Source organism: Arachis ipaensis, chromosome B1 (genome assembly GCF_059453495.1).
Source record: "Arachis ipaensis isolate K30076 ecotype BB chromosome B1, ASM5945349v1, whole genome shotgun sequence".
NCBI classification, from domain to species: domain Eukaryota; kingdom Viridiplantae; phylum Streptophyta; class Magnoliopsida; order Fabales; family Fabaceae; genus Arachis; species Arachis ipaensis.
In genome coordinates this window covers 144,137,391-144,161,319 of record NC_142436.1, presented here as the reverse complement: position 1 = coordinate 144,161,319, position 23,929 = coordinate 144,137,391, and the positions used below count along the sequence as shown (strand labels likewise).

General features: G+C 42.6%; 1 protein-coding gene across 1 annotated transcript; it reads left to right on the top strand.

The window, feature by feature from the left end:
* The first annotated feature begins 16,177 nt into the window (after positions 1-16,177).
* Positions 16,178-17,589, top strand: LOC148578730 (uncharacterized). The gene is made up of 2 exons (XM_088500861.1): positions 16,178-16,448; positions 16,535-17,589. The coding sequence occupies exons 1-2, from the start codon at positions 16,178-16,180 to the stop codon at positions 17,587-17,589; spliced, it is 1,326 nt and encodes a 441-aa protein (XP_088356987.1).
* Positions 17,590-23,929: the final 6,340 nt, after the last annotated feature.

Here is a 23,929-nt window from a genome sequence, read left to right as displayed (position 1 = left end):
GCAATCCACCTCTTGCTAGGATCCTTTATAAAGCACTTTTCTAGAAAATCACAACAGAAAAAACTGATTCCTTTCGCCTTCTTTGGTAATAGTTCAAGATACTCAATGAAGAACCTCAAATACTCTTCAGTAGACAAAAAGCTCTCACCCCATGCAGGCAATTCAGTTAGCATTTCAATTACTATACAGCCAAGTGCCCATATATCCATTGGAGCATCAATATGACCGGAAAATACCTCCGATGACAAGTACGACGGCATATCTCTAGGCTTGGACTTCCAAACCTCAAAATCTGCTTCCTTCTCTTTGGTCTTAGATAATTCGAAATCCGCGATTTTTAATTGATAGTTTGCACTCTCTTTGTCCTACGAAGGAAACAAAAGAATGTTCTCCAGCTTGAGGTCACAATGGATGATTTCTTTGCAATGAATATGCGAAAGTCCTTTAACAATCATGCGTGCATAGACACTCACGTCGGTCTCCGGGAGAGGTTTTTTATGGATCAAGTCATCCAAAGAACCGTAAAGAGCATACTTGTAAAATCCGGTTAATTAGTGACTAATTAACCCATAAATTAAAATATATTCTAGAAAGTGAGAAATGAGTTTTTTATGGTTTAAAGTGATAGAAAAAATTAAAACGAGAATTTTGACACAAATTTTAAAGAAATCGGCCCAAAACTGGGCCGAACGGGCCAAATTGAGCCAACTGGACCCAAGTAGGGCCCAACCAAGCTCTCATTTAATGAGAGAGCTCATCACTCTCTCTCCTCCAAGAACACACAGTCACACACACGCTAAAATTGGAAAAGGGGAAGGGGAGAAGTTCCAAAACCCTTGTCCCAAATTCAATTGATCATAACTTTTGATCCGGAGCTCCAATTGACGCACCGTTTGCGGCCACACGACCAGGGCGTCGAGCTCTACAAAACCCATACAAATATTCTAGAGGTAAACCACGTCTTCTTTCTTAAATTCCCATCCCTTAGTTTCAAAAATTTTGGGTTAAAAGTGTTGAGATTTTTGAGTTTTGATGTTATAGGATCTAATTAACTTGAGGGGAAGGCTTAGTCTTGCCTCCTTGATCCTTGGGCTTGGTAAGGATCTCAACCCTAAGCTAAACACTTGAAATTTTGTGATTTAGTGATTGAGTTATTGTGTTTGGGTGTGATATTTGTGGCTTAGGTTGTATATATGTGGCTATTGAAACTTGATTGGTAGTTTTGGAAAGTTTTGGAGTAGAGCACCAAGCTTAGAAATCTGTTGGGGAAGTTTTGGAGACCTTGAAAGTTGAATTTAAGAGTGTTCCGGATTAGACGGGAATCAGCCAAGGTATGATTTTAGTTTCCTGTATCTAAAATATAATGTGGTGTGAAAACTTAGGCTAGAGACCCTAAGATAGGAGTTGAACTATTGATATTGTTGATGGGTTAAAATGAATTATGTTGTTGTGTATGTATTTAGTGGATTATGAAATGTTGATGTGGATTAAGTTGAGAATGTGTGAATAATGATTGATTGGTTGTGAATGTTGCTAATTGTTAATGAGCATGGAAAGTTATGAGTAGTATGGATTAATATGCCCAAATGTTGTTGAGATTGAGACTCAAGTTGGTAAGCATGATTTAGTGTGATATAAATGTTTGTGCTCATGGTGATTGTTGAAATTGAATGAATGTTTGGAAGAAATTGAGTTATGGAAATGTAATCCTAAATGGAATTATTGAATTGAGGTTGGTTAAATATGGAACAATTGGTGGGTTGAGGGTTGAATGAGGTTTGGAAATTTTGATATTGGAAGGGTGAGTTTTGGTTGGTTTTAAATGAGAATTGGAAGTGTATGTTTAGAAATTGGGAGTTTTATGAGTTTTGGTAAAAATGGAATTTTGATGAACTTCAACGGATCATATCTTGAGTTATTCTTTTTAGAACTTGATAATTTTTGTATCAAATGAAAGATAACTTCATACGCTTTAAAATGGTTTAAATTTGGTAGAAATTCGAATTTTGTGGAAGGAAATATGATCGTTGAAAGTTTGGGCCAAAAATCTGAATTCTGCAGATTCTGCAGATTTTGTAATTTCTGGTTTGTGTGCGCACGCACAGCCTTGTGCGTACGCACGCACAGGGAAATGGCCACTGATGGGAGCGCTAGCACAACCTGTGCGCGCAAACAAACGATAAGGTTTTGCAAGCTGTGCGTACGCACAGCCCTGTGCATACGCACACATTGGGAATAACATGCTATTGGTGGCGCTAGCACACCTTGTGCACGCACACAACAATAGAGATTTTACTTTCTGTGCGTATGCACAGTTTTAAAAATTCTTCTAGGCATGCGCACGCACACCCCTGTGCGTATGCACGCAACCCTGTTCTTTTCTAAAGCTTTTGTTTTCAAGTCTTTTTCACATTTCCAACAAGCTTGTAAACTTTTAAGATGCTGTTTTAGGCTTATAAACCCCCCATTTTCATCTTTTAAGTCTTAAATCAATGTAAAATGTCTTGTGATTGAGGGGAAGCTAGAGAAGGGGGTAACTTATGGAGGAAGAAAAAGGGATATTATGATGAGTTATGATTAATGATGATGACATGAGTTGTAAAGGAAAGTGATGGAGTGCTGAGTATGATATGAGGCGAATGGCTGTGTATGATGATGGTTTACAGCTGGTAATGAATTATGATTTGTAGCCGATTGGCTGAGATGAGGAAATTATAAAGATAATGAAATTGAAATTGATTGCGATGTGCCTCTGGGTAAGATGCAGTGGTGTTAACCACTTGCTCCGGGTAAGAGGTGAGGACTCCGGGTAAGATGCAGTGGTGTTACCGACTTACTCCGGGTATGAATTGAGAATGAATGGATGAATGAATGAATGGTAATGAATACGAAAGTGTGTTTCTGTATGTGACTCCGGGTAAGATGCAGTGGTATTATTCACTTGCTCTGGAAAGGCTGCGGGTAAGATGTAAGGGCCGTGTTCTGTTGCCGCTTGCTCTGGGCCGAGAATGTAACACTGCCTGGGTAAGAGGCAGGGTGAAGTTGTCCCCTGCTCCGGGTACGCGGGTAAGATGCAAGGGTTGTGGCGTTGTCCCACTTGCTTCGTGTTTGGTGTTCTGTCTAATGGTTAGCTACCAGGACATATCGGGTTGGCTTGACAACCGAGAGATGAGACTCATCAGCCACTAGGACAGGCATGTATCATATGCATTTTATGTGATTTGTTTGGAATGCCTAACTGATTGCATCATTACTTGCTAATTGCCTAATTGTCTTACTTGCTTCCTACTTATGCATTTCTTGTATGATATACTTGTGTTTGCATATCTTTACTTTTGGCAGTTGGGAGGTTTGACGGACTTGGAAAGGGGATATTTAGTTAAATTGAAGATCCTTAAGTTAGTTGCCTGTTTTCACTTTCTCATGGTTTAGTATATTCATACGCTTTGATTATAACTGGAAGTTCTAGGATTGCCGTCGGCTCTCCTAGGACATTACATGTTAGATACTTGGGCACTGTTACCATGCTGAGAACCTCCGATTCTCACCCATGCGGATTTTGTGGTTTTCAGATGCAGGACATGAGGCTCCTCGCTAAGGCATACTGGAGACTAGGGGTGGCAACGGGGCGGGTAGGGGCGGGTTTTTGCTTTACCCGACCCCGCCCCGCCGCACAACAACCCGCATAGAACCCGCCCCACTTCTACCGCGGGTAGTAAAATGTTGAACCCTAACCCGCCCCGCCCCTATAATTATTAAAATCCAATAAATAAAATTAAATTTCAAAATTTATATAACCTTCATCACATACATAACATAAATTAAAGTAAAAATTTAAATATGATAGAATATTATTAATCATTTACTAATTATTTTACATATATTATACATATTATATATTAAAATTATATATATTATATATATAGCGGGGCAGGTAGGGGCGGGTATTACCTAAATCCGACCCCGTCCCGGTGCGGGGCGGGTAATTACCCGCCCCGAGCGGGTAGGGGCGGGGTGGGTACCCACGGGTTCGGGTAGTATTTCCATCCCTACTGGAGACTTCTATTTTGGCGAAGATCCTTAGCTCTCGGGATTATATTTTGATCTTATATACTTGGTTAGATACTTATATTCTCCACTGTATGTATATTTTGTATTAACTCCTCTTAGAGGTCATTTTGGAGAACCAGGTTTTGTATTTTGTGTCTTGGATTCTTTTAGGACTTTCTACTATTTTATATATATATATATATATATATATATATATATATATATATATATATATTATGCTCAGACCGGTTATCTTCATAAAACAAGTCTTGAGCCTTGATATCTGTATTGTTGGTACTCTTTTGTATATCTCCTCGTGTTAGCTTATTCTTATCTGTTTCGTTTACGTTATCGATCGGAGTGTTGCGCTTTCCGATTTATCGGTTTTGAATTACCCCTTTTTCTTCAAAGGCTCCTAGTTATAAACCTTTTCATACTACTATATGTACAAATTTTATTTTTAGAGGTCGTAATACCTCGCCACTTCTGTCTTATGACTTAAGCATAAGACTCTGTGTGGTAAGGTGTTACATTATGGTATTAGAGTAGTTCGTTCCTATAGAGCCTGAGGGACGGACTGACTATGCTTTTGAGCATACTTTGAGTCGTGTTTATGTGCTATTTAGGATATCTACCTGATATACATAGCATAAAGTTCATGAGCATGCATTTGGAATTTTGAAGCACTAGACTTGCGATATTGAGACTGATCACCTTGATATCACTTGTTTGGTGTGAACAGGAACCAAATGGCAACTCGTGGACGCGACCACGGTCGAGGGAGAAATAGGGCTAGTAACACGGAACCTGAGAATAATCCTGCGAACTTTATGACTGCCCTAGAGAACATGGCTGCTGCTATGCAGGCTACGGCTGCGGCATTGGAGAATCAAGCCGGTAATGGGAATGGCAGTGACAGAGAGAAGGGGCCAATGACCTTAGAACCTTCCTGAAGGTAAATCCGCCCATCTTTAGAGAGACTACGGAACCCACAGAGGCATATAACTGGTTTTAGGCGATGGAACGGGCTTTACAAGCACAACAAGTCCCTGAAAATCAATGTGTTGAATTTGCAACTTATCAGTTAACGGGTGAAGCCCAGCATTGGTGGCAGGGTACGCGACGCCTGCTGCAGCAAGACGATGTTGCAATACCTTGGAATGCCTTTCAATTGGAATTCTACAAAAAATACTTCCCCAATTCGGTCAGGACAGCTAAGGAGCTTGAATTGTTGTAATTGAAGCAAGGTCAAATGTCTGTAGTTGAATACACAAACAAGTTTGAGAAATTATGTCAATTTTCCAAGATTTGTCAGGGTGCTCCGGGAGACTTTGAGGAATGGAAGTGCATCAAATATGAAGGAGGACTCCGGAGTGATATACTGAGTTCAGTGGGTCCGATGGAGATCAGAGTTTTCTTGGACTTGGTAAACAAGAGTAGGGTTGCAGAACAGTGCTTAAAGAAGGCTGCTTTGGAAAGAAATTATGGCCGGGAATTTCACCGAAGGAAACATAATCAGAACTTCGCACCAAGGGGCCAAGAATTCAAGAGAAAAGGAAAACAGTTAGCGACTACTTCAGATGATTCAAGTTGTCAGAAATGTGGAAGCTATCACCCGAATAGGCCATGTCGTTTTGGTTCGGGCTTATGCTATAAGTGCGATCGTCCTGGACATATGTCCTGGAACTATCCACAAGGGAGAATTTAGGGTGCCGGTCGGTCACCACGAGGTGGAGGTAATCGCGAAACCACTAATGAAATTTCAATTATGCTATAGAATGCTGTGACATTGCGTTTATTTGTACTTAAGATAGAAGTGACAAATTAGGATTTAAGGTGATTAACTTAGAACCAACGTAAGAGTACTGCTACGTGAGGTAGTGACATCAAATGACAAACTTTTGAAGACAAACAAATCAAAGGGACGCAACGGAAGTGAGTTGGAGTATATATAAGGGATTGGAAGTATTGAGGACTGTGCGGGGTCATTGTTTGAAACCCAATGACAGTGAACTGTGAGGAAGAGACCAAATCACCATTGCGAGAGAGTTTCTGAGACAATCCTGAAAGTGTACCAGAACCCCCATCTCGAAGAGAAAGCTAGTTTGCGATAGGCTTAGTGGCCGGAAGCTAGATCAGTTTTGATTGTACCGCAACTGAAGACACTATTATAATCGATAGAACCTAGGATCGAGTTGAAAGGAGTACTAGAAGAAAAAACTGTCCGACTAAGTGTTTTCCTGTAAGGAGCGTCGGTTATGCAGTGAAGAAGGAAGAGAACAGCAGAAGGCTTTATGCAAGGGAAAGTGTGCCAACGGAATCTGCATGAACCGATCTAATCTTCTTTTAAGACCTGCATTGGAACTCTACTTGGACCCCTTCTTGAGTGGCTTGAGCATCTTTCTAGTTTTACTCTTTACGCACATGAATCTTGTTTCTTTCAAGATGAGCTTGAACTTGTCTTGGTATAACCACGTAATCCTTGAATTTTGGGAACTTGATGTGAGTATAGTTGCTCTCATTTGCAAATTGTATTCTTCAAAATCAGCTGAGACTTCTTTGACTCTATACGCTCTACTCTTTCTACCAAAGGTTCTTGATTTGAGCTCTTTTCTTGAGATGCACCTTGATTCTTCTTCTTGTGCATTTCATTATTTTGGTATAACTCTGTCTAATTGTATATAAAACTTTCTTTTGGTTTCTTGTGAATATCCTTCGTGTTGCTCGTTCCTCAATCTGAACGTAATAATTTTTATTAAAAATTAATTCGCACTAAAATTTTCGTCGCGCACAACTCCTAGATGAAACCATTAAAATGTTAATTCCCTAGAGCAAGACTTTTGAACACCTGTGGCACTACAAAGAATATTGGAGCCTTAATTCTTGACAACCATATTACCTACGGTTAAGTTAACACCTTAGGATGTACCTAGATACGACAAAGGCTTCCGGACCTTGAAAGGAAGATTAACATCAGTGCCAGTATCCATGATGCCTGAACTTAAGTAAATTACGTGAAATAATTGCGATGCCTTGCAAAAAAAGGGGTTTAGGATGCGTGCGAACACAACTTCGGGAAGTGGTGACGGATGCTTGAGCAGGAAATCTCTGAGTATTGCTTGTATGACCAAGGAGGATAAGGAGCTATCGAGGATATAAAGTCTATTAAACAAGAAAAACAAGGAGAGATGGAGGAAGACAAGAAAGAAATTTGGAGGCGTGAAGGGACAAAATAGAAGGTATAGAAAGAGGTGAGTGTACCTAACGTCAAAAGTTGACACATGAACTGTTGTCTGAAGCTTACGAGAGTGAATTGTTGATTCACCTTGTAATTACCAAAACGTGTCATGAGTTCAAAGAAGACATTTTTGGGTGGCTTGATGAAATGACCTAGCGGCACGTGGGATTATGTAGTTGACATGTTAGAAAATAGAAAGTAACCAACAGAAGCCATTTGAAATGCTGCAACCATTGAAGGTTTCACACTTAAGGTGAGAAAGAATAGCCATTGATTTCGGAATAGATTGCCGAGGTCTAGGACAGAAGATGATGCTGTTAGATAATCGTGGGACTAGTGACCAAGTCCATTCCATCCATCGGAGCAAACTAGTTATCGGAGATATTAACGAGAACTATACACCAAGGAGAAAGTGGGATTTCACAGTGCGCTAGGCGCCTTTGTATTGATCTGAGACTGGGAGTATCAAGCCTCGTAGTCCCTGAGTTTGATAGTTGAGACAATGAAAAAGACGATTAAGATTCTCACTACGAAAAGCCGACATAAAAGTTATGCAGACTGAGGGAGTGAGCCTAGAGAGTTTAAGAGAGAACACCGTGTACTCTTGGAAATAGCGAGAGCAATCGACCTAAAGGAGTTTATTTGGAGGACGATGGGCCATCTAAAGTATTAGAACAATTTGAACCAGTTTGATTAAAAGAGGATATGAAGTCCCAAGTGACCCCAATTAGAATTGATATTGCAAACAATAAGGAAGTCTTATTAGAAAGGTGTTCCGAGGGTTACCTGAAACTGTAGGTCGATCTCGGGCGAGATCTTCCATGCTGGTCGGCGCTGATGTGTCCGACTTGTTGGGATTGTGAGTACTGCTGATCCTTCGTCACCGGAGGGTGGGGGTACCTGCAAGGGACTCCGATGCTTAAGTTAGCAAGGGTATTAAACAGGTTTTTTGTAGAATCAGAGTATGAGTTATACCTGGGTGCTCCAGTGTATTTATAATAGTGTGGAGTGACATTTCTGGAGATAAGATAGTTATCTTATATTATCTTTGAGTGAAGTCATCTTATCTTCAAGGGAACCGCCCTTATCTCTCTAGGCTTGGGCTGCCTTTGGATTTGGGTCGTATTCCTTTGTTTGGGCCCTTTTTGGGCTTCTCCTTGGTGATTTGGTCGAACTCTTTAAGAAGAGGTCGGTCGACTTGTTGTCAATCAGCCCAGGTCGTACAGCTCGACCCAGGGCATGAACAATGCCCCTGCTCGAGCGTGGTTTTCCTTTTGAGGTCGAGTCCTTTTTTAGGACTTCGATCCTTCTTTGGAGAAGTCGAGCTCGAGTATTATTGATCCCTTTTTTGTAGAGCTTCCATTTGAATGCGAAGCATTTTTTCTCACTCCTTTATCTTTTGAAAATGCGCGTTTCTTACTTTGGGAATGTGCGAGGGTTTTTAATAACCCATTAACTCTTCTTTTTGCCGTTTTTCCTCTTTTTATTTTGAATCACCAAAAGAATTTGCTTTCAGTTTTCTCTCTTTGCTTTCCTGAAAACTCCATCTTTTTACCCTTCTGTTTGCTTGCCTGGGACTCTTCATTTTTCGCTTATTCCCCAGTTTTCACGTCTTTCGCGTTTCTCCTTGTTTTCGGAGGTGACTGTTGGTGCTTTTTTCTTTCGAAAGGTGATCGTCAGGCACGGCCTCGTTGTTGCTTTAATTCTTCAGTGTTTATCGTCTCCTCCCGTTGCAGGTTGGTTTTCTTTCTTCTTCTTTCTTTCTTTTTTTACCTTCTTCGCTGTTCTTTTTCACGCATGCATTGTGCTATTTTTGGAAAAGTTTTGATCTTGCTTGTATTCATGTTGGAAAGCTTGAATTTTTTCTGTGTCGTCGTGCTTGATTGTTGCTGTGATGCATGTTTTTTTGGAGTTCCTTTTATGTATGATCCTTGGCGTATTTCCTAATCGTTGATGTTTTTAGGGGTTTTTGTTGTTACTGCTCTTGATTGTATCCTCTAATTTTGAAGCTTTGGAATAATGAACTGTTTGCAAAAAAGGTTGTGTCTTTAGTGATCTCCACTTGGCATGTTTGATGTTTGATAATTTCCTTTGCTGATGGACTGTCAAAAGATGGTAACTTTTGATGTCATTTTGTGATTAGCTGCTTGAAATCTCCTTTTTCCTGTTTTGGGGGGATGTCGAGACGTGGATTTTTCCTGAGACCTTACTCTGTTACTGCCTCCAAAGGATGCCCCTGGCCCTTGATGCAAGTCCTGGGATCTCCTTTCGCTGTTGTATGAGTTGTATCCATATTTGTCCGAGCTGATTTCTTGATTTGCCTGACCTGTTTGGGTAGTGACCCCTTTTTCTTTTTCTTGCTCTAGGACTAGTTGACCACGTCTTCTCGAAAAAATATTGTCGAGACATCCTCTAAAGTCCCCGAAGGAATGTCTAACTGGCTAGACTCCCTCGTCCTGATGTGTGTTTCAGTAGTTAATTCTAAGTACTGCGTGGAGGTTAGAAAACATCACCGAATCTGTAGTAGTAGGGATCAGGAGAAGAACTACGAGTTGGTAGCGCCTGACTCCGACGAGAGGGTTTGCTTCCCTTCTCTGACCCAGGGGGAGCGCCCCTTCTTTTATGCTTACGACTACTTTTTCAGCCAAATGAACATTACCCTTCCTTTTACCTCTTTCGAGACCGATTTGCTGTGGTCATGTAATGTGGCTCCGTCTCAGCTCCATCCGAACTCATGGGGCTTTATTAAAATCTTTCAGTTGCTTTGTCAAGAATTTGATGTCAAGCCTTCTCAAACTCTCTTTCTTTACCTCTTTGTTTTGACCAAACTTGGGACTACTAAAAAGAAAGCTTCTTGGGTTTCCTTCCAGTCTGCTCAAGGACACAAAGTGTTTTCTATGTACGATGAGTCTTTTAGGGATTTTAAGAACTATTTTTTTAAGGTCCGAGCTGCTGAGGGAGCTCGACTATTTTTCTTAGAGTCGAACAATGAACCTGCCTTTCCTTTAAGTTGGCAAAAGAAAGTTTTGGTGTCTAGATATTCGTGGGAGATGCTTGATGAGGTCGAGCAGTATTTTGTGAATGTGTTGGAGGAGATTTGGGGGCAACCCCCCATCTCGACACAAAGAAGGTCTTAGGGAGCCATTCCCTTGTCCGAGTTGAGCTGAGTAGTGGTCGACTTCTTTTTTCTTTGACTTTGTTTACTTGCTTTTTAGTTTCTTTTCTTCAAGTTTTGTAACTTGTTTTTGCTGTGTTTTTTTAGAGATGGCTAAGAATAATGATTCTATGAAGGCCTTTAAGAAGGCGAGGAAAGCTACCGCTGCCCAGAACATCTTGGCTAAGGCTTCCGGGGAAGGATCTTCTCAAGTTCCTCCTAAAAAGCCAATCTTGAGCATTACTGGGCCGAGGAGGGTAATTCCTACTCCTCCGGTTCATTTGGTTGATCCTCCTCAAACTTCTGCTGCTACTTCTTCTCCCACTGCCGGCCTTCTTCCGAAAAGACAGAGGACTGTTGAGCCTTTTAATCTAGACGCCCCTGATTTTGATATTGTGGGGTTTGTCGATCATCAAATTGCCCCTTATGGTGTTGTCCCTACTGATGATGTATCCATTCTTCATCATCTGGACTTCATTACCCGAAGCGGTATTAAGTTGGCACACATGGGGGCATCCTTGTTCCGAACTGCCCAGGATCTTCCTGTTAATGCGACAAAGGCTTTTATAGAGGAGGCTAAGTCGGAATTTGACTGGATCAAGGGGTTGAAGGAGGAGCTTGAGGTGAAGGTGGCAAAGCTGGAAAGAGAGCTAGAAGGTGAGAAGATTCGGGCGACTGCTGCGGTGGCTTCTGCAAACCTGGCTGAGGAGACGGTGCTGAAGCATAAGGATAGCTATGTCCGAGCTTATGGTGAGGTGATAGAGCTCAGGGAGAGGTTGGAATTTGCTCGGGCTGATTATGCCGAGCTTCAGGGCCATCTCGTGGGCAGTGTGATTTTTGCTTATGAGAATTTGAAGGATCAGGTCCGAGTTCTTGCTCCCGAGCTCGACCTGTCTCTCTTCAGCTTAGATAATATTGTGGAAAATGGGAAGATCGTCCCTGCCCTGAATGAAGATGATGATGATGCAGATCCCCCTCCTGTGCCATCCACCAAGGCTTCTGTTGCCCCGACTTCTTCAACTCCAGCAGCTGAGGTCGACCACCCCGAGTCGGATCCCGATGTCCAGATCCTAAATCGGGCGGATGGGACTGTCGACGCTGTCCCCCTTCAGACTTGTCCTCCTTCGCCTCGAGATGACGCTACTGGAGAATCTTTGAACCCTTTGTAGTTTTTGCTTATGTGTCTTTAATGGCCTGGTTTATGGGTCTTTGAACTCTATTTTTTGTTTAACTGTGACTTTGTAGTTGCTTTTTCCTTAGCAACTTTATTTGGAAAAACAAATGCTTTTGAACTCTTGAGGTCGACTTTCGAGTGGCCTTCTGAGTGTTGATTATAGTAGCTTTGTTTCTTCATGATATGGTTGTTTGCAGCTTTTTGGCACTTTCAGGAATCTTTTGAGTGTTGGGGTCTTGCTGTTCGACCTCTTTTGATTGCCTTTGTGCTTTATTTCCTGTTTTAGTCGAAGCTAGCTTTGTTCGACTATTCTTCTTAGCATTCTTGATAGAATACTTGTAGATTGATTTTATTGAGGTCATGGCTTTCTGGGTCCGACTTGTGTCCCTTATAGCGCATGCCTTCTGTCGGTCGACTTCTTTTGTTGAGTCTTTGCGAGTTATTTTTAGTAATCTATTTTAGTTGAACCTCACAGGTCTCTTCTTATGGATTTACTTTTTATAACTCCGTGGCTGTTGATCGGCCTGAGCCGACTTCTTCATGTCGGTCCCTTCTAAGTTATTCTAGTAATCCACTTTTGATAAGGGCTGATCAGGCCTCTTGCCATGGATTACTTTTTATAACTTTTTGTCGTTGTGATCAGGCTGGTCCGACTTCTTTATGTCGGTCCATCCCAAGTTATAGCAATCCATTTTTTCTCAGACCTCGTCAGGCCTCTTTTCTATGGATTGCTTTTTATAACTTTTTATTGCTTTGGTCGATTGGTCCGACTTCTTCACGTCGGTCCGTTCTTAAGTTATTAGTAATCCATTTTTTAGTCAGGGCTGGCCAGACCTCCGCTTACGGATTACTTTTTTATAACTTTGTCGATTTTATCGTGATCGGACGATGAGTTTGATCCTCACCTTGCTGACTTGTAGCTTTGTCTTGATCGAGCAGTGAATTTGGTTTTCACTTTGTCGACCCTTGTCGAAATCAACGATGAATTCAGTTTTCATCATGGTCGGGCGATGAATTTGTTTTTCACCTTGCCGACCTGTAGAGAGGCTTTGTAGAAGAAATCTGAAAAGTTTTATTCCAAATAGAAAGTAGACAAATAGGAAAAATATATACATGTGGGTGTTTACCCTTCTAAGTCAGAGAGTTTATAGATCTTGGTTTGGTGTCTCGTTAAAAAATCCTCTCAGGAAAAAGAGTGCACCTTGACCTAAGATCTTTATTACCTCTTAACTATAATACCTTCTTAGGTTGCAGGCATGCCATGATCTTGGTAGCTCTCGTCCCTCGAGTTCGGACAGTCTGTAGTATCCTTTTCCGAGTACCTCTATGACTTGGTAGGGTCCTTTCCAGTAAGTTGCTAGCTTCCCCTCTCCTGGTCGACTTGTTCCGATATCATTTCGGATTAGGATGAGGTCGTTGTTGGCAAAATTTTGCTGCACTACCTTCTGGTTGTATCTTGAGGCCATGCGACGTTTTAACGCTTCCTCCCTAATTCGAGCTTTTTCTCGGATTTTTGGAAGTAGGTCGAGCTCTTCCTTTTGAAGTTAGGAGTTGGCCTCTTCACTGTAGTGGATTGTTCTGGGGGATCCTTCTTTGACCTCCACTGGGATCATTGCCTCCATTCCGTAAGCCAGTTGGAAAGATGATTCCCTTGTGGTGGAGTGTGGAGTTGTTCGATACGCCCATAGGACTTGTGGGAGCTCTTCAGCTTAGGCTCCTTTTGCATCCTGTAATCTCCATTTTAGCCTGGCTAATATGACTTTATTGGCGGCTTCTGCCTGTCCATTAGCCTGGGGGTGTTCTACGGATGTGAATTGGTGTTTTATTTTCAAGTCTGCCACTAATTTTCTAAAGCCTGTGTCCGTGAATTGAGTGCCATTGTCTGTGGTAATGGAGTAAGGAACCCCAAACCTTGTGACAATATTTCTATATAGGAATTTTCAACTTTTTTGTGCAGTGGCGTTAGCTAGGGGTTCTACTTCATCCACTTTGTGAAATAGTCTACCCCTACGATGAGGAACTTGACCTGTCCTGATCCTTGGGGGAAGGGCCCGAGAAGGTCGAGTCCCCATTTTGCAAATGGCCAGGGTGAGGTTACACTAATGAGTTCCTCTGGTGGGACGATGTGAAAGTTAGCATATTTCTAACATGGTGGACATGTCTTTACGAACTCTGTTGCTTCCTTTTGCAAAATTGGCCAATAGAATCCGGCTCGGAGTACTTTCTTGGCGAGAGCGCGTGCTCCGAGATGATTGCCACAAATATTGTTCCGAGGGTTACCTGAAACTGTAGGTCGATCTCGGACGAGATCTTCTGGTGGTGATCGGAGATGACGTGTCCGGCTGTGAGTGGAGGCTGGAGCTATCGTATCCGACTTGTTAAGCTTGGTTGCACTGCTGATCCTTCGTCACCGGAAAGTGGGGGGTACCTGCAAGGGACTCCGATGCTTAAGTTAGCAAGGGTATTAAGCAGGTTTTTTGTAGAATCAGAGTATGAGTTATACCTGGGTGCTCCAGTGTATTTATAATGGTGTGGAGTGACCTCTTTAGATAAGATAAGTTAGTTATCTTATCTTATCTTTATCTTTGAGTGAGGTCATCTTATCTTCAAGGGAACCGCCCTTATCTCTATAGGCTTGGGCTGCCTTTGGATTTGGGTCGTGTTCCTCTATCTGGGCCCTTTACTAGGCTTTCCTGGCAATTTGGCCGAGCTCTTTGAGAAGAGGTCGGATAGTCTGACCTGAAGAGATCGGTCGCTTTGTCGCTAAACATCCCGAGTAGGATAGCTCGACCCAGGGTATGAACAGTGCCCCTGCTCGAGCTCGGTCTTTCTTTATGAGGTCGAGTCTTAGTTTTAGGACTTCGATCCTTTTCTGGTGAAGTCAAACTCGAGTATTTTGTCGACTTCTTCTTTGTAGAGTCTCCTTTTGAATGTGGAACGTTTTCTTTATTCTTAAAAGCGCGCGCTTTGCCTTAGTGCTCTGGTCTTGGGAATGCGCGAGGGTTTAATATCCTCATTAATTGTTTTTAATTCTCCGTTTCTCTTGCCTCTTCATTTTGAATTTCACACTTAAAACGATTTCTCTTCTCCGTAACTTCCCTTTTCTTTCTCTCCTTCTGTTTTCGCCTGGAGTTTGCAGTTTTCGTGTTTCTCCCTGTGACATTGCTTGGTTATCGCTTTTTCTGGCTGTGGAAGGGTGATTCCGGATTCTGTTCCCCTCTTCAACTTTCTTTCGAAGCTTTCTGATTTTTCCAGGTTGGTTTTTTCTTACTTTCTTGTTCTCATCATTTTTTCTGGTAAAGCTTTGATTCTGACTGAATGTGTGTTGGAAAGCTTGAACCTTTTTGTAGTCTTGTGTTTGTTCGTTACTGTGATGTATTTTTTCTGGCTTCCTTTTCATCTTTATGCATCCTCCTGGTATTTCTGTTGAGGCTTTTTAGGGCTTTGCATGTTTTGCTGTTGCTTCTAGTTGTTCTTTAATGCTTGAGTTTTGTGAACTGCACTTGTTTGTTTCTGAAAAGATTGCCCCTTGACTTTGCCCTGTTGATAACTCTCCTTGCTACTGAACTTTGTAGAAGATAACGATGCTTTTTTTTATTTTCTTTGTTTGTTTGAGGGGATTTTATTTCTCTGAAAAAGGGGTGCGTCTTCGATGATTTCTTCTTGATACATTTTGTTGCTTGGTAGCTTCGTTTGTTAATCGAACTGGGACGGTGAGTCTGGGAGGTAGTTTATTTTGATGGTTTTATTTGATTTGTGGCTTGTAGTCTTCTTCTTAAAGTGTCGCTTTAGTTGCAGAACAAAAAGGGGTTTATTGTTTTCCTGTTAGGATGTATCGAGATGTGAGCTTGTAGGTTTTAATGAATCCTTGTCCTGTTAACTGCCTCCAAAGGATGCCCCTGGATCTTTTTGATGTGGGTCCTGGGGTTTCCTTTTGTTGCTTGTATTGTGCTGGGTTATGTTGGCCGAGTTATTTTGGTTTCGTCCGAGATATTTTTTAGTAATCCAATCTTCTTTTCTTGTTTGTAGGACTAGTTGGCCATGTCTTCTCACAAAAATATTGTCGAGGCGTCTTCTAAGGTTCCTGAGGGGATGTCTGATTGGTTGGACTCCCTTGTGTTGCTGTGTGTTTCTTTAGCCAATTCTGAATTTTACATAGAGCTTAGAAAACATCACCGAATTTGTAGCAGTGGAGATCATGAGAACAATTACGAGTTGGTAGCACCTGATTCTGACGATAGGGTTTGCTTCCCTGTCCTGACTCAGGGGGAGCATCCCTTTTTCTATGCATATGATTTCTTTTTTAGCCAAATGAACATCACCCTTCCCTTTACTTCTTTTGAAACTGACCTATTATGGTCCTATAACGTTGTCCCCTTTCAGCTTCATCCAAATTCTTGGGGTTTCATCAAGATTTTTCAGTTGGTTTGTCGAGAATTTGCTGTTACTCCTTCTCAAACTCTCTTTTTGTATCTTTTTTGTGTTGACCAAGCCTGGGACTACTAAGAAGAAGGCTTTTTGGATTTCTTTTAGGTCTGCCCAGGGGCACAAGGTTTTTTCTATGCATGATGAATCTTTTCGGGATTTTAAGAATTACTTCTTTAAGGTCCGGGCTGTTGAAGGAGCTCGGCCTTTCTTTTTGGATGAGAATAACGAACCCCGCTTTCCTTTAGAGTGGCAGAAGAACGTAGTGGTATCCCGGTACACCTGGGAGATGTTGGACGAGGTCGAGCAGGCCTTTGTAAATGTCTTGGAGGATATTTGGGGGGAGCCTCCCCATCTTGATACCAAGAAGTTCTTGGGGAATCCTTCCCTTATCCGAACTGAGCTTGGTATATCTTGTGTATCTTTATTTTTGCTTTGCTTCCTTCTTTTTCTAGTCTATAACATGCTCTTGTGGTTGATTTATGTTTTTCAGAGATGGCAAAAAACAACGACTCTATGAAGGCCTTTAAGAAGGCGAGGAAGGCTACGGTGGCTCTAAACATCTCGGCCAAGGCGGATGGGGAAGGGTCCTCTCAGGTTCCACCGAAGCCATCTTTGCCGAGCTCGCCTGGACCGAGGAGAATGTTTCCTACTCCTCGAATCCGTGTAGTTGATCCTCCGCAGTCTTCTGCCGCTATTTCTTTTCCTCCGGTCGTTCCTCCTTCCAAAAGACCTCGAACTGTTGAACCCTTCAATCTAGATGCGCCTGATTTTGACGCTGTTGGGTTTGTTGACCAGCAGATCGGTCCTTATGGTGCCCTCCCTATGGATGATGTATCTCTCCTTTGCCATTTAGATTTTATAACCCAGAGTAGCATTAAGATGGCACATATGGGAGCTGCCCTGTACCGAACTGCTCAAGATCTTCCTCTTCATGCCACCAAAGCCTTCATGGAGGAGGCTAAGCAAGAGTTCGACTGTATGAAGGGTTTGAAAGAGGAGCTTCAAGTGAAAGTGACCAAACTGGAGAAGGAGTTGGAGGGCGAAAAGGCTAGTTCTGTTGCTTTGGCAGCTTCTGTGAGGTTGGCTGAAGACACAGCATTGAGGCACAAGGATAGCTATGTCACGTCCTACAGGGAAGTGATGCGTCTTAGGGAGGAGTTGGAGTCTGCCCGGGTTGATTATGCCGAGCTCCAGGGTCACCTTGTGGGCAGCGTAAATGCTGCTTATGAGAACTTGAAGGAGCAGGTTCGAGTCCTTGTACCCGAGGCCGACCTTACTCTCTTCAGCCTGGACAATGTTGTAAAGGATGGCAAGATTGTCCCTGACGACCCTGATGACGATGATGTTGAACCTCCCTCTGTGCCTGCTGCCAAAGCTTCTGTGGTGCCGACATCTTCAGTTCCTTCAGCTGAGGCTGGTCATCCCGAGTCGGAGCCTGACTGTCGAATCTTGAATCGGGATGATGGGACTGTGGATGCAATGCCTCTTCAGACTCGTCCTCCTTCGCCCTGTGTTGATGCTGCTAAGAAGCCTTTGGATCCTTAGTGAATTTTCTGTATATTTGTGTGGATAGCCCGGCTTGTGGGCTTTTTGAACTCTTTATATTTTTTAAATGGTGGTTCTGACTTTTGCTACATTCCCAGTTGCTTATTTAGCAACTTTATTTTGAAAAACAAAGTAATTTCCAAGCTCTTGGGGCTAATTTTGGTAGCCTCTTGAGTTTATTATTATTATAACTTGTGTTTTTCGTAACATATCTGTTTGCACTCGTCTTGGTACCTTTCTAGGTTTTGGGATTGTTGGAACTTTGTCTGACCTCTTTGGACTGGCTTGATTCCTTTGAGCCTTGCCCTAAAGTTATTTCTAGTAATTCGCTTTATTTGGACCTTGCTCAGGTCTTTATTAAGAATTACCTTGTATAACACTAAGGTTTTCGGGAGGCCGATTTTGTCATGTCGGTTTTTATCCAAGTTGTTGTTAGTAATCCTCGTTTATGGACCTTGTTTAGGTCTCTTTCAGGGATTACTTTTGTGATCTCTTGTTTTAGACCGACTTCATCGTGTCTGACCCTTCTAAGTTATTTTTGTAATCCTCTTTCTTGGACCTTGTTCAGGTCTCTTTCAGGGATTACTTTTATAACTTTTATGTTTTGGGCCGACTTCATCATGTCGGGCCCTTCTAAGTTATTTTTGTAATCCTCTTTCTTGGACCTTGTTCAGGTCTCTTTCAGGGATTACTTTTATAACTTTTATGTTCTGGGCCGACTTCAACATGTCGGGCCCTTCTAAGTTATTTTTGTAATCCTCTTTCTTGGACCTTGTTCAGGTATCTTTCAGGGATTACTTTTATAACTTTTATGTTCTGGGCCGACTTCATCATGTCGGGCCCTACTAAGTTATTTTTGTAATCCTCTTTCTTGGACCTTGTTCAGGTCTCTTTCAGGGATTACTTTTATAACTTTTATGTTCTGGGCCGACTTCATCATGTCGGGCCCTTCTAAGTTATTTTTGTAATCCTCTTTCTTGGACCTTGTTCAGGTCTCTTTCAGGGATTACTTTTATAAATTTTATGTTCTGGGCCGACTTCATCATGTCGGGCCCTTCTAAGTTATTTTTGTAATCCTCTTTCTTGGACCTTGTTCAGGTCTCTTTCAGGGATTACTTTATAACTTTTATGTTCTGGGCCGACTTCATCATGTCGGGCCCTTCTAAGTTATAGTAATCCTCTTTTATAGGGCTGGCCAAACCTCTTTCCAGGGATTTACTTATAACTTTGGTTATTGCGACTGGTCCGACTTCCTTATGTCGGCCAATCTTTAAGTTATTTTTTTAGCAATCCATTTTATTAAGACCTCGTCAGGTCCTTTCTAAGGATCACTTTCGATAACTTCTTGCATTATTCTGTTTTTATCTTTGCCGGTTTTGTAGAAGTTGGGTTCAATCCTCGTAAGGTCGACCTTTTAATGAATTTAGTTTTCATTTTTGTTGGTCTTTATCGTGATCGTGCAGTGAATTTGATTTTCACTTTCTGCCGATTTGTAGCTTTATAATCGGATGATGAATGTTTCAGATTAATGCATCTTGAGAATTTGTAGAAGATCTAAACAGAGTTTATTCAAAAGAAAATGCTAATATATACATGCGGGAGTTTTATCCCTCTAAGTCGGGCAGTTTGTAGGTCTTGGCTTGGCACCTCATTAAAAAACCTTTTCAGGAAAAAGAGTGCGCCTTATCCTAAGATCCTTTGTCGTCCCTAACTATAGTACCTTCTTAGGTTGCAGGCGTGCCATGACCTAGGAAGCTCTCGTCCATCGAGTTCGGACAGTCTGTAGTAGCCCTTTCTAAGTACTTTTATGACTTGGTAGGGTCCTTTCCAGTTTGCTGCCATCTTTCCTTCTCCAGGTCGAGTTGTTCTGATATCATTTCGGATTAGGACGAGGTCGTTCTCAGCAAATCCTCGCGGCACTACCCTTTGATTGTATCTCGAAGCCATTCGACGTTTTAATGCCTCTTCCCTGATCTGAGCTCTTTCTTGGACTTCTGGGAGTAGGTCGAGTTCTTCCCTTTGAAGTTGGAAGTTGGCTTCTTCATTATAGTGGATCACTCTATGTGACCCTTCTTCGATATCTATTGGGATCATTGCCTCCATTCCGTATGCTAATCGGAAGGGTGATTCCTTTGTGGTGGAATGTGGCATTGTTCGATATGCCCATAGGACTTTTGGGAGCTCTTCAGCCCAGGCTCCCTTTGCATCCTATAATCTTCATTTTAGCCTAGCCAATATGACTTTGTTGGCAGCTTCGGCTTGTCCATTGGCTTGGGGATGTTCTACGGAAGTGAACTGGTGTTTTATGTTCAAGTCGGCCACTAGCTTTCTGAAGCCTGCATCTATGAATTGGGTGCCATTGTCTGTGGTGATGGAGTATGGAACCTCGAACCTTGTGACAATGTTCCTATATAGGAATTTTCGAATTCTTTGAGCAGTGGCGTTAGCTAGGGGTTCTGCCTCGATCCACTTTGTGAAATAGTCTACCCCTACTATGAGGAATTTAACTTGTCCTGATCCCTGAGGAAAGGGTCCGAGAAGGTCGAGTCCCCATTTTGCGAATGGCCAAGGTGAGGTCACGCTGATGAGTTCCTCTGGCAGGGCGATGTGAAAGTTGGCATGTTTCTGACATGGTGGACATGTCTTTACGAACTCCGTGGCTTCTTTTTGTAGATTTGGCCAATAGAACCCTGCCGGAGTACTTTTTTGGCAAGTGCTTGCGCTCCGAGATGATTGCCACAGATGCCACTGTGTACTTCTTCTAGGATTTCTTTTGTGTTGGAATTCGGAACACATTTTAACAATGGTATTGAAATTCCTCTTTTGTATAGAGTATTGTTTATGATAGTATAGTATTGTGCCTCCTGTTTTAACCTCTTTTTCTCCTTTTCATCTGTAGGAAGTGTTTCCGTTTTGAGGTAGTTAATTATGGGAATCATCCATCCTTGATCCAGACATGTTATGGCTAGGACTTTTTCCTCTTTCGAGATTGACGGGTTCTGCAGCATTTCCTGGATGAGGCTTCTATTGTTGCCCCTGGTTTGGTGCTGGCTAGCTTTGAGAGTGCGTCAGCTCGGGCATTCTATTCGCGGGATATGTGGCGTATCTCATATTCCCCAAGTTGTCCGAACTGTTCCTTGGCTTGGTAGCTCCCTATTATTTGTGAAATGACCACCTGTGAGTCGCTGAAGATGACAAGTTTTTGAGCTCCGACCTCTTTAGCCAGCTTCAAACCAGCTAGTAGTGCCTCATATTCAGCTTGGTTGTTTGAGGCAGGGATCCCGAATTTGAGGGAAAGTTCGATTTGGGTTCCTTGGTTGCTTTCAATTATCACACATGCGCCGCTTCCAGTCTTATTCGAGGAGCCGTCCACGTAGAGATTCCATTTTATGGGGGTTTCTGGGGTGTCTATAAATTCTGCAATGAAGTCGGCCAGGTATTGTGATTTGATGGTTGTCCGTGCTTCGTATTGAAGGTCGAACTCGGACAATTCGACTGCCCATTGCAAGATTCTGCCCGCTAGGTCTGTTTTCTGCAATATCCCTTTTATGGGATGGTTGGTCCGAATCGTAATGGTGTGGACTTGAAAATATGGACGAAGTCCCCGAGATGTTAGTATGAGAGCATCGGCAAATTTTTCTATTTTTTGGTAGTTCAGCTCGGATCTTTGTAGTGCTTTACTGATGAAGTATACAGGTTGTTGCCCACTGTCGTCTTCTCGGACTAGTGCTGAGGCTACTGCCCGACTTTCTACCGCGAGATACAATATGAGTGGTTCTCCTTCTCGTGGCCGAGATAGGATGGGTGGCTGTCCTAGGAATCTTTTGAAATCTTGGAAGGCTTGCTCGCACTCCGTGGTCCATTCAAACTTCTTCCCCTTCTTTAGTGTGGCGTAGAAGGGGAGAGATCTTATTGCCGATCTAGCAAGAAATCTGGACAAGGCTGCCAACCTTCTGTTGAGTTGTTGTACCTCTTTGACACAAGTCGGGCTCTTCATGTCGAGTATGGCCCGGCATTTATCCGGATTTGCCTCGATTTCTCTTTGTGTGAGCATAAAACCCAAGAATTTGCCAGCCTCTACTGCGAAGGTGCATTTCGCAGGATTGAGTCGCATGCCATGCCTTCTTATAGTGTCGAATACTTGGGTTAGGTCAGACAATAGCGTCTCTTCGCTTTGTGTCTTTATTAACATGTCGTCCACATAGACTTCCATGATTTTTCCTATGTGATCGGTAAAGATCTTATTCATTAATCTCTGATAAGTAGCTCCCGCGTTTTTAAGACCAAAAGGCATGACGATGTAGCAGTAATTTGCTTTTGGGGTTAAGAATGAAGTCTTTTCTTGGTCGGGTGGATACATTGGGATTTAATTGTATCCCGAATATGCGTCCATAAATGAGAGATATTTATATCCGGAGGAGGCATCTACCAGAGCGTCGATACTTGGGAGTGGATAGGGATCTTTTGGGCAGGCTTTGTTGAGATCAGTGTAGTCGGTGTACATTCGCCACTTCCCATTTGATTTTTTCACCAAGACGACGTTGGCTAACCATAGTGGGTACTTTACTTCTCTTATGAATCCTGCTTCCAGTAGAGCTTGTACCTGCTCTTCCACAGCTTGGGATCATTCAGGTCCGAGCTTTCTTCATCTTTGTTGTACTGGCTGAGATCCTGGGTAGACTGCTAGCTTGTGGCACATTAACCCGGGGTCTATGCTTGGCATGTTTGCAGCCTTCCATGCAAAGAGGTCGACGTTATCTCGTAAGAACTGTACGAGTGATTCTTTTATGTCTCCCTTTAGGATTGTTCCAATATTGGTTATTTTGTCCGGGATGTCTCCGATCTGGACTTTCTCTACTTCACCTTCGGGCTGTGGGCGGAGTTCTTTCCGCCTCTGAACTCCCCCAAGTTCGATTGTGTGGAACTCTTCTCCTCTGCCTTTGAGGTTTAGACTTTCGTTGTAGCAGCGGCGCACCATCTTCTGGTCTGCTTTTATTGTAGCTATCCCTTCTGCAGTTGGGAATTTCATGCATAGATGTGGAGTCGAGACTATTGCGCCGAGCTCATTCAGCGTTGTCCGACCTATTAAGGCGTTGTAGGCCGAGCTTACGTCGACCACGATGTAGTCTATCTTGAGTGTTCTTGACTGGGTTCCTTTTCTAAAAGTTGTGTGTAGTGAGACGTATCCAAGTGGTTGAACTAGGGTATCTCCCAGTCTGAACAGACTGTTCGGATATGCTCTGAGTTCTTTTTCTTCCAGGCCGAACTTGTCGAAAGCAGTTTTGAATAAGATGTCGGCGGAGCTCCCCTGGTCTATTAGTGTGCGGTGGAGATTGGCATTTTCCAGTATAATGGTGATAACCATGGGATCGTTGTGTCCTGAGATGATACCAGATGCGTCTTCTTTGGTGAAAGTAATTGCGGGTATGTCGGGTGTTTCCTCCTTTCCCTCGACATGATATACTTCTTTAAAATATCTTTTGTGAGATGATTTGGAGATTCTTCCTCCCGCAAATCCGCCGTGTATCATGTGGACATGTCTTTCTAGTGTATGAGGTGATCGCTCGGTTCGTCCGACATCTTCGTCCCTTCTTATTTTTCTTTGCTCATCGTCTCGGGTGGCCAGGTATCGATCTAATTTTCCTTCCCTGACTAGTTTTTCTATGACATTCTTTAAGTCAAAACATTCGTTGGTGGAATGCCCGCAGATTCTATGGTATTCACAATATTCAGACCGATTTCCTCCTCCTTTTTTGCCTTTGAGTGGTCGAGCTGGGGGTATTTTTTCAGTGTGGCAAACCTCCCTGTAGATATCCACAAGGGACACCCGAAGAGGGGTGTAATTGTGGTATTTTTTTATTTTCTCCCCATGTCGATCTTCCTTCTTTTTGGACTCTTTGTCCTTATCTCAGGAGGGGTGGGTGAGTCCGGATTTTGAGGTCTCTCCAAGACAAGAGTTTTCCTCCATGTTGATGTACTTCTCTGCTCGTTCTTGAACTTCGTTCAGAGATGTGGGGTGTTTTTTCGATATAGATTGGCTAAAAGGTCCCTCTCGCAAGCCATTGATGAGGCCCATAATGGCGGCCACTGTTGGTAGGCTTTGTATGTGCAGGCATGCCTTGTTGAATCTTTCCATGTAGTTGCATAGATTTTCCCGATCTCCTTGTTTGATTCCTAATAAACTTGGGGCGTGCTTGGCTTTATCTTTCTGGATAGAGAATCTGGCTAGAAACTGTTTGGCCAAGTCGTCAAAGCTTGAGATAGACCTAGGGGATAGATTGTCGAACCACCTAATCGCCGTTTTGGTTAAGGTAGTCAGGAAGGCTTTGCAGCGGACTGC

What these genes read in the sequence shown, in the direction of transcription:
- LOC148578730 (XM_088500861.1), top strand. Translation starts at nt 16,178, where the DNA reads ATGCATGATGAATCTTTTCGGGATTTTAAGAATTACTTCTTTAAGGTC. An exon ending in CCTTATCCGAACTGAGCTTG is followed by an intron (nt 16,449 to 16,534) that starts GTATATCTTGTG and finishes TATGTTTTTCAG; the next exon opens with AGATGGCAAAAAACAACGAC.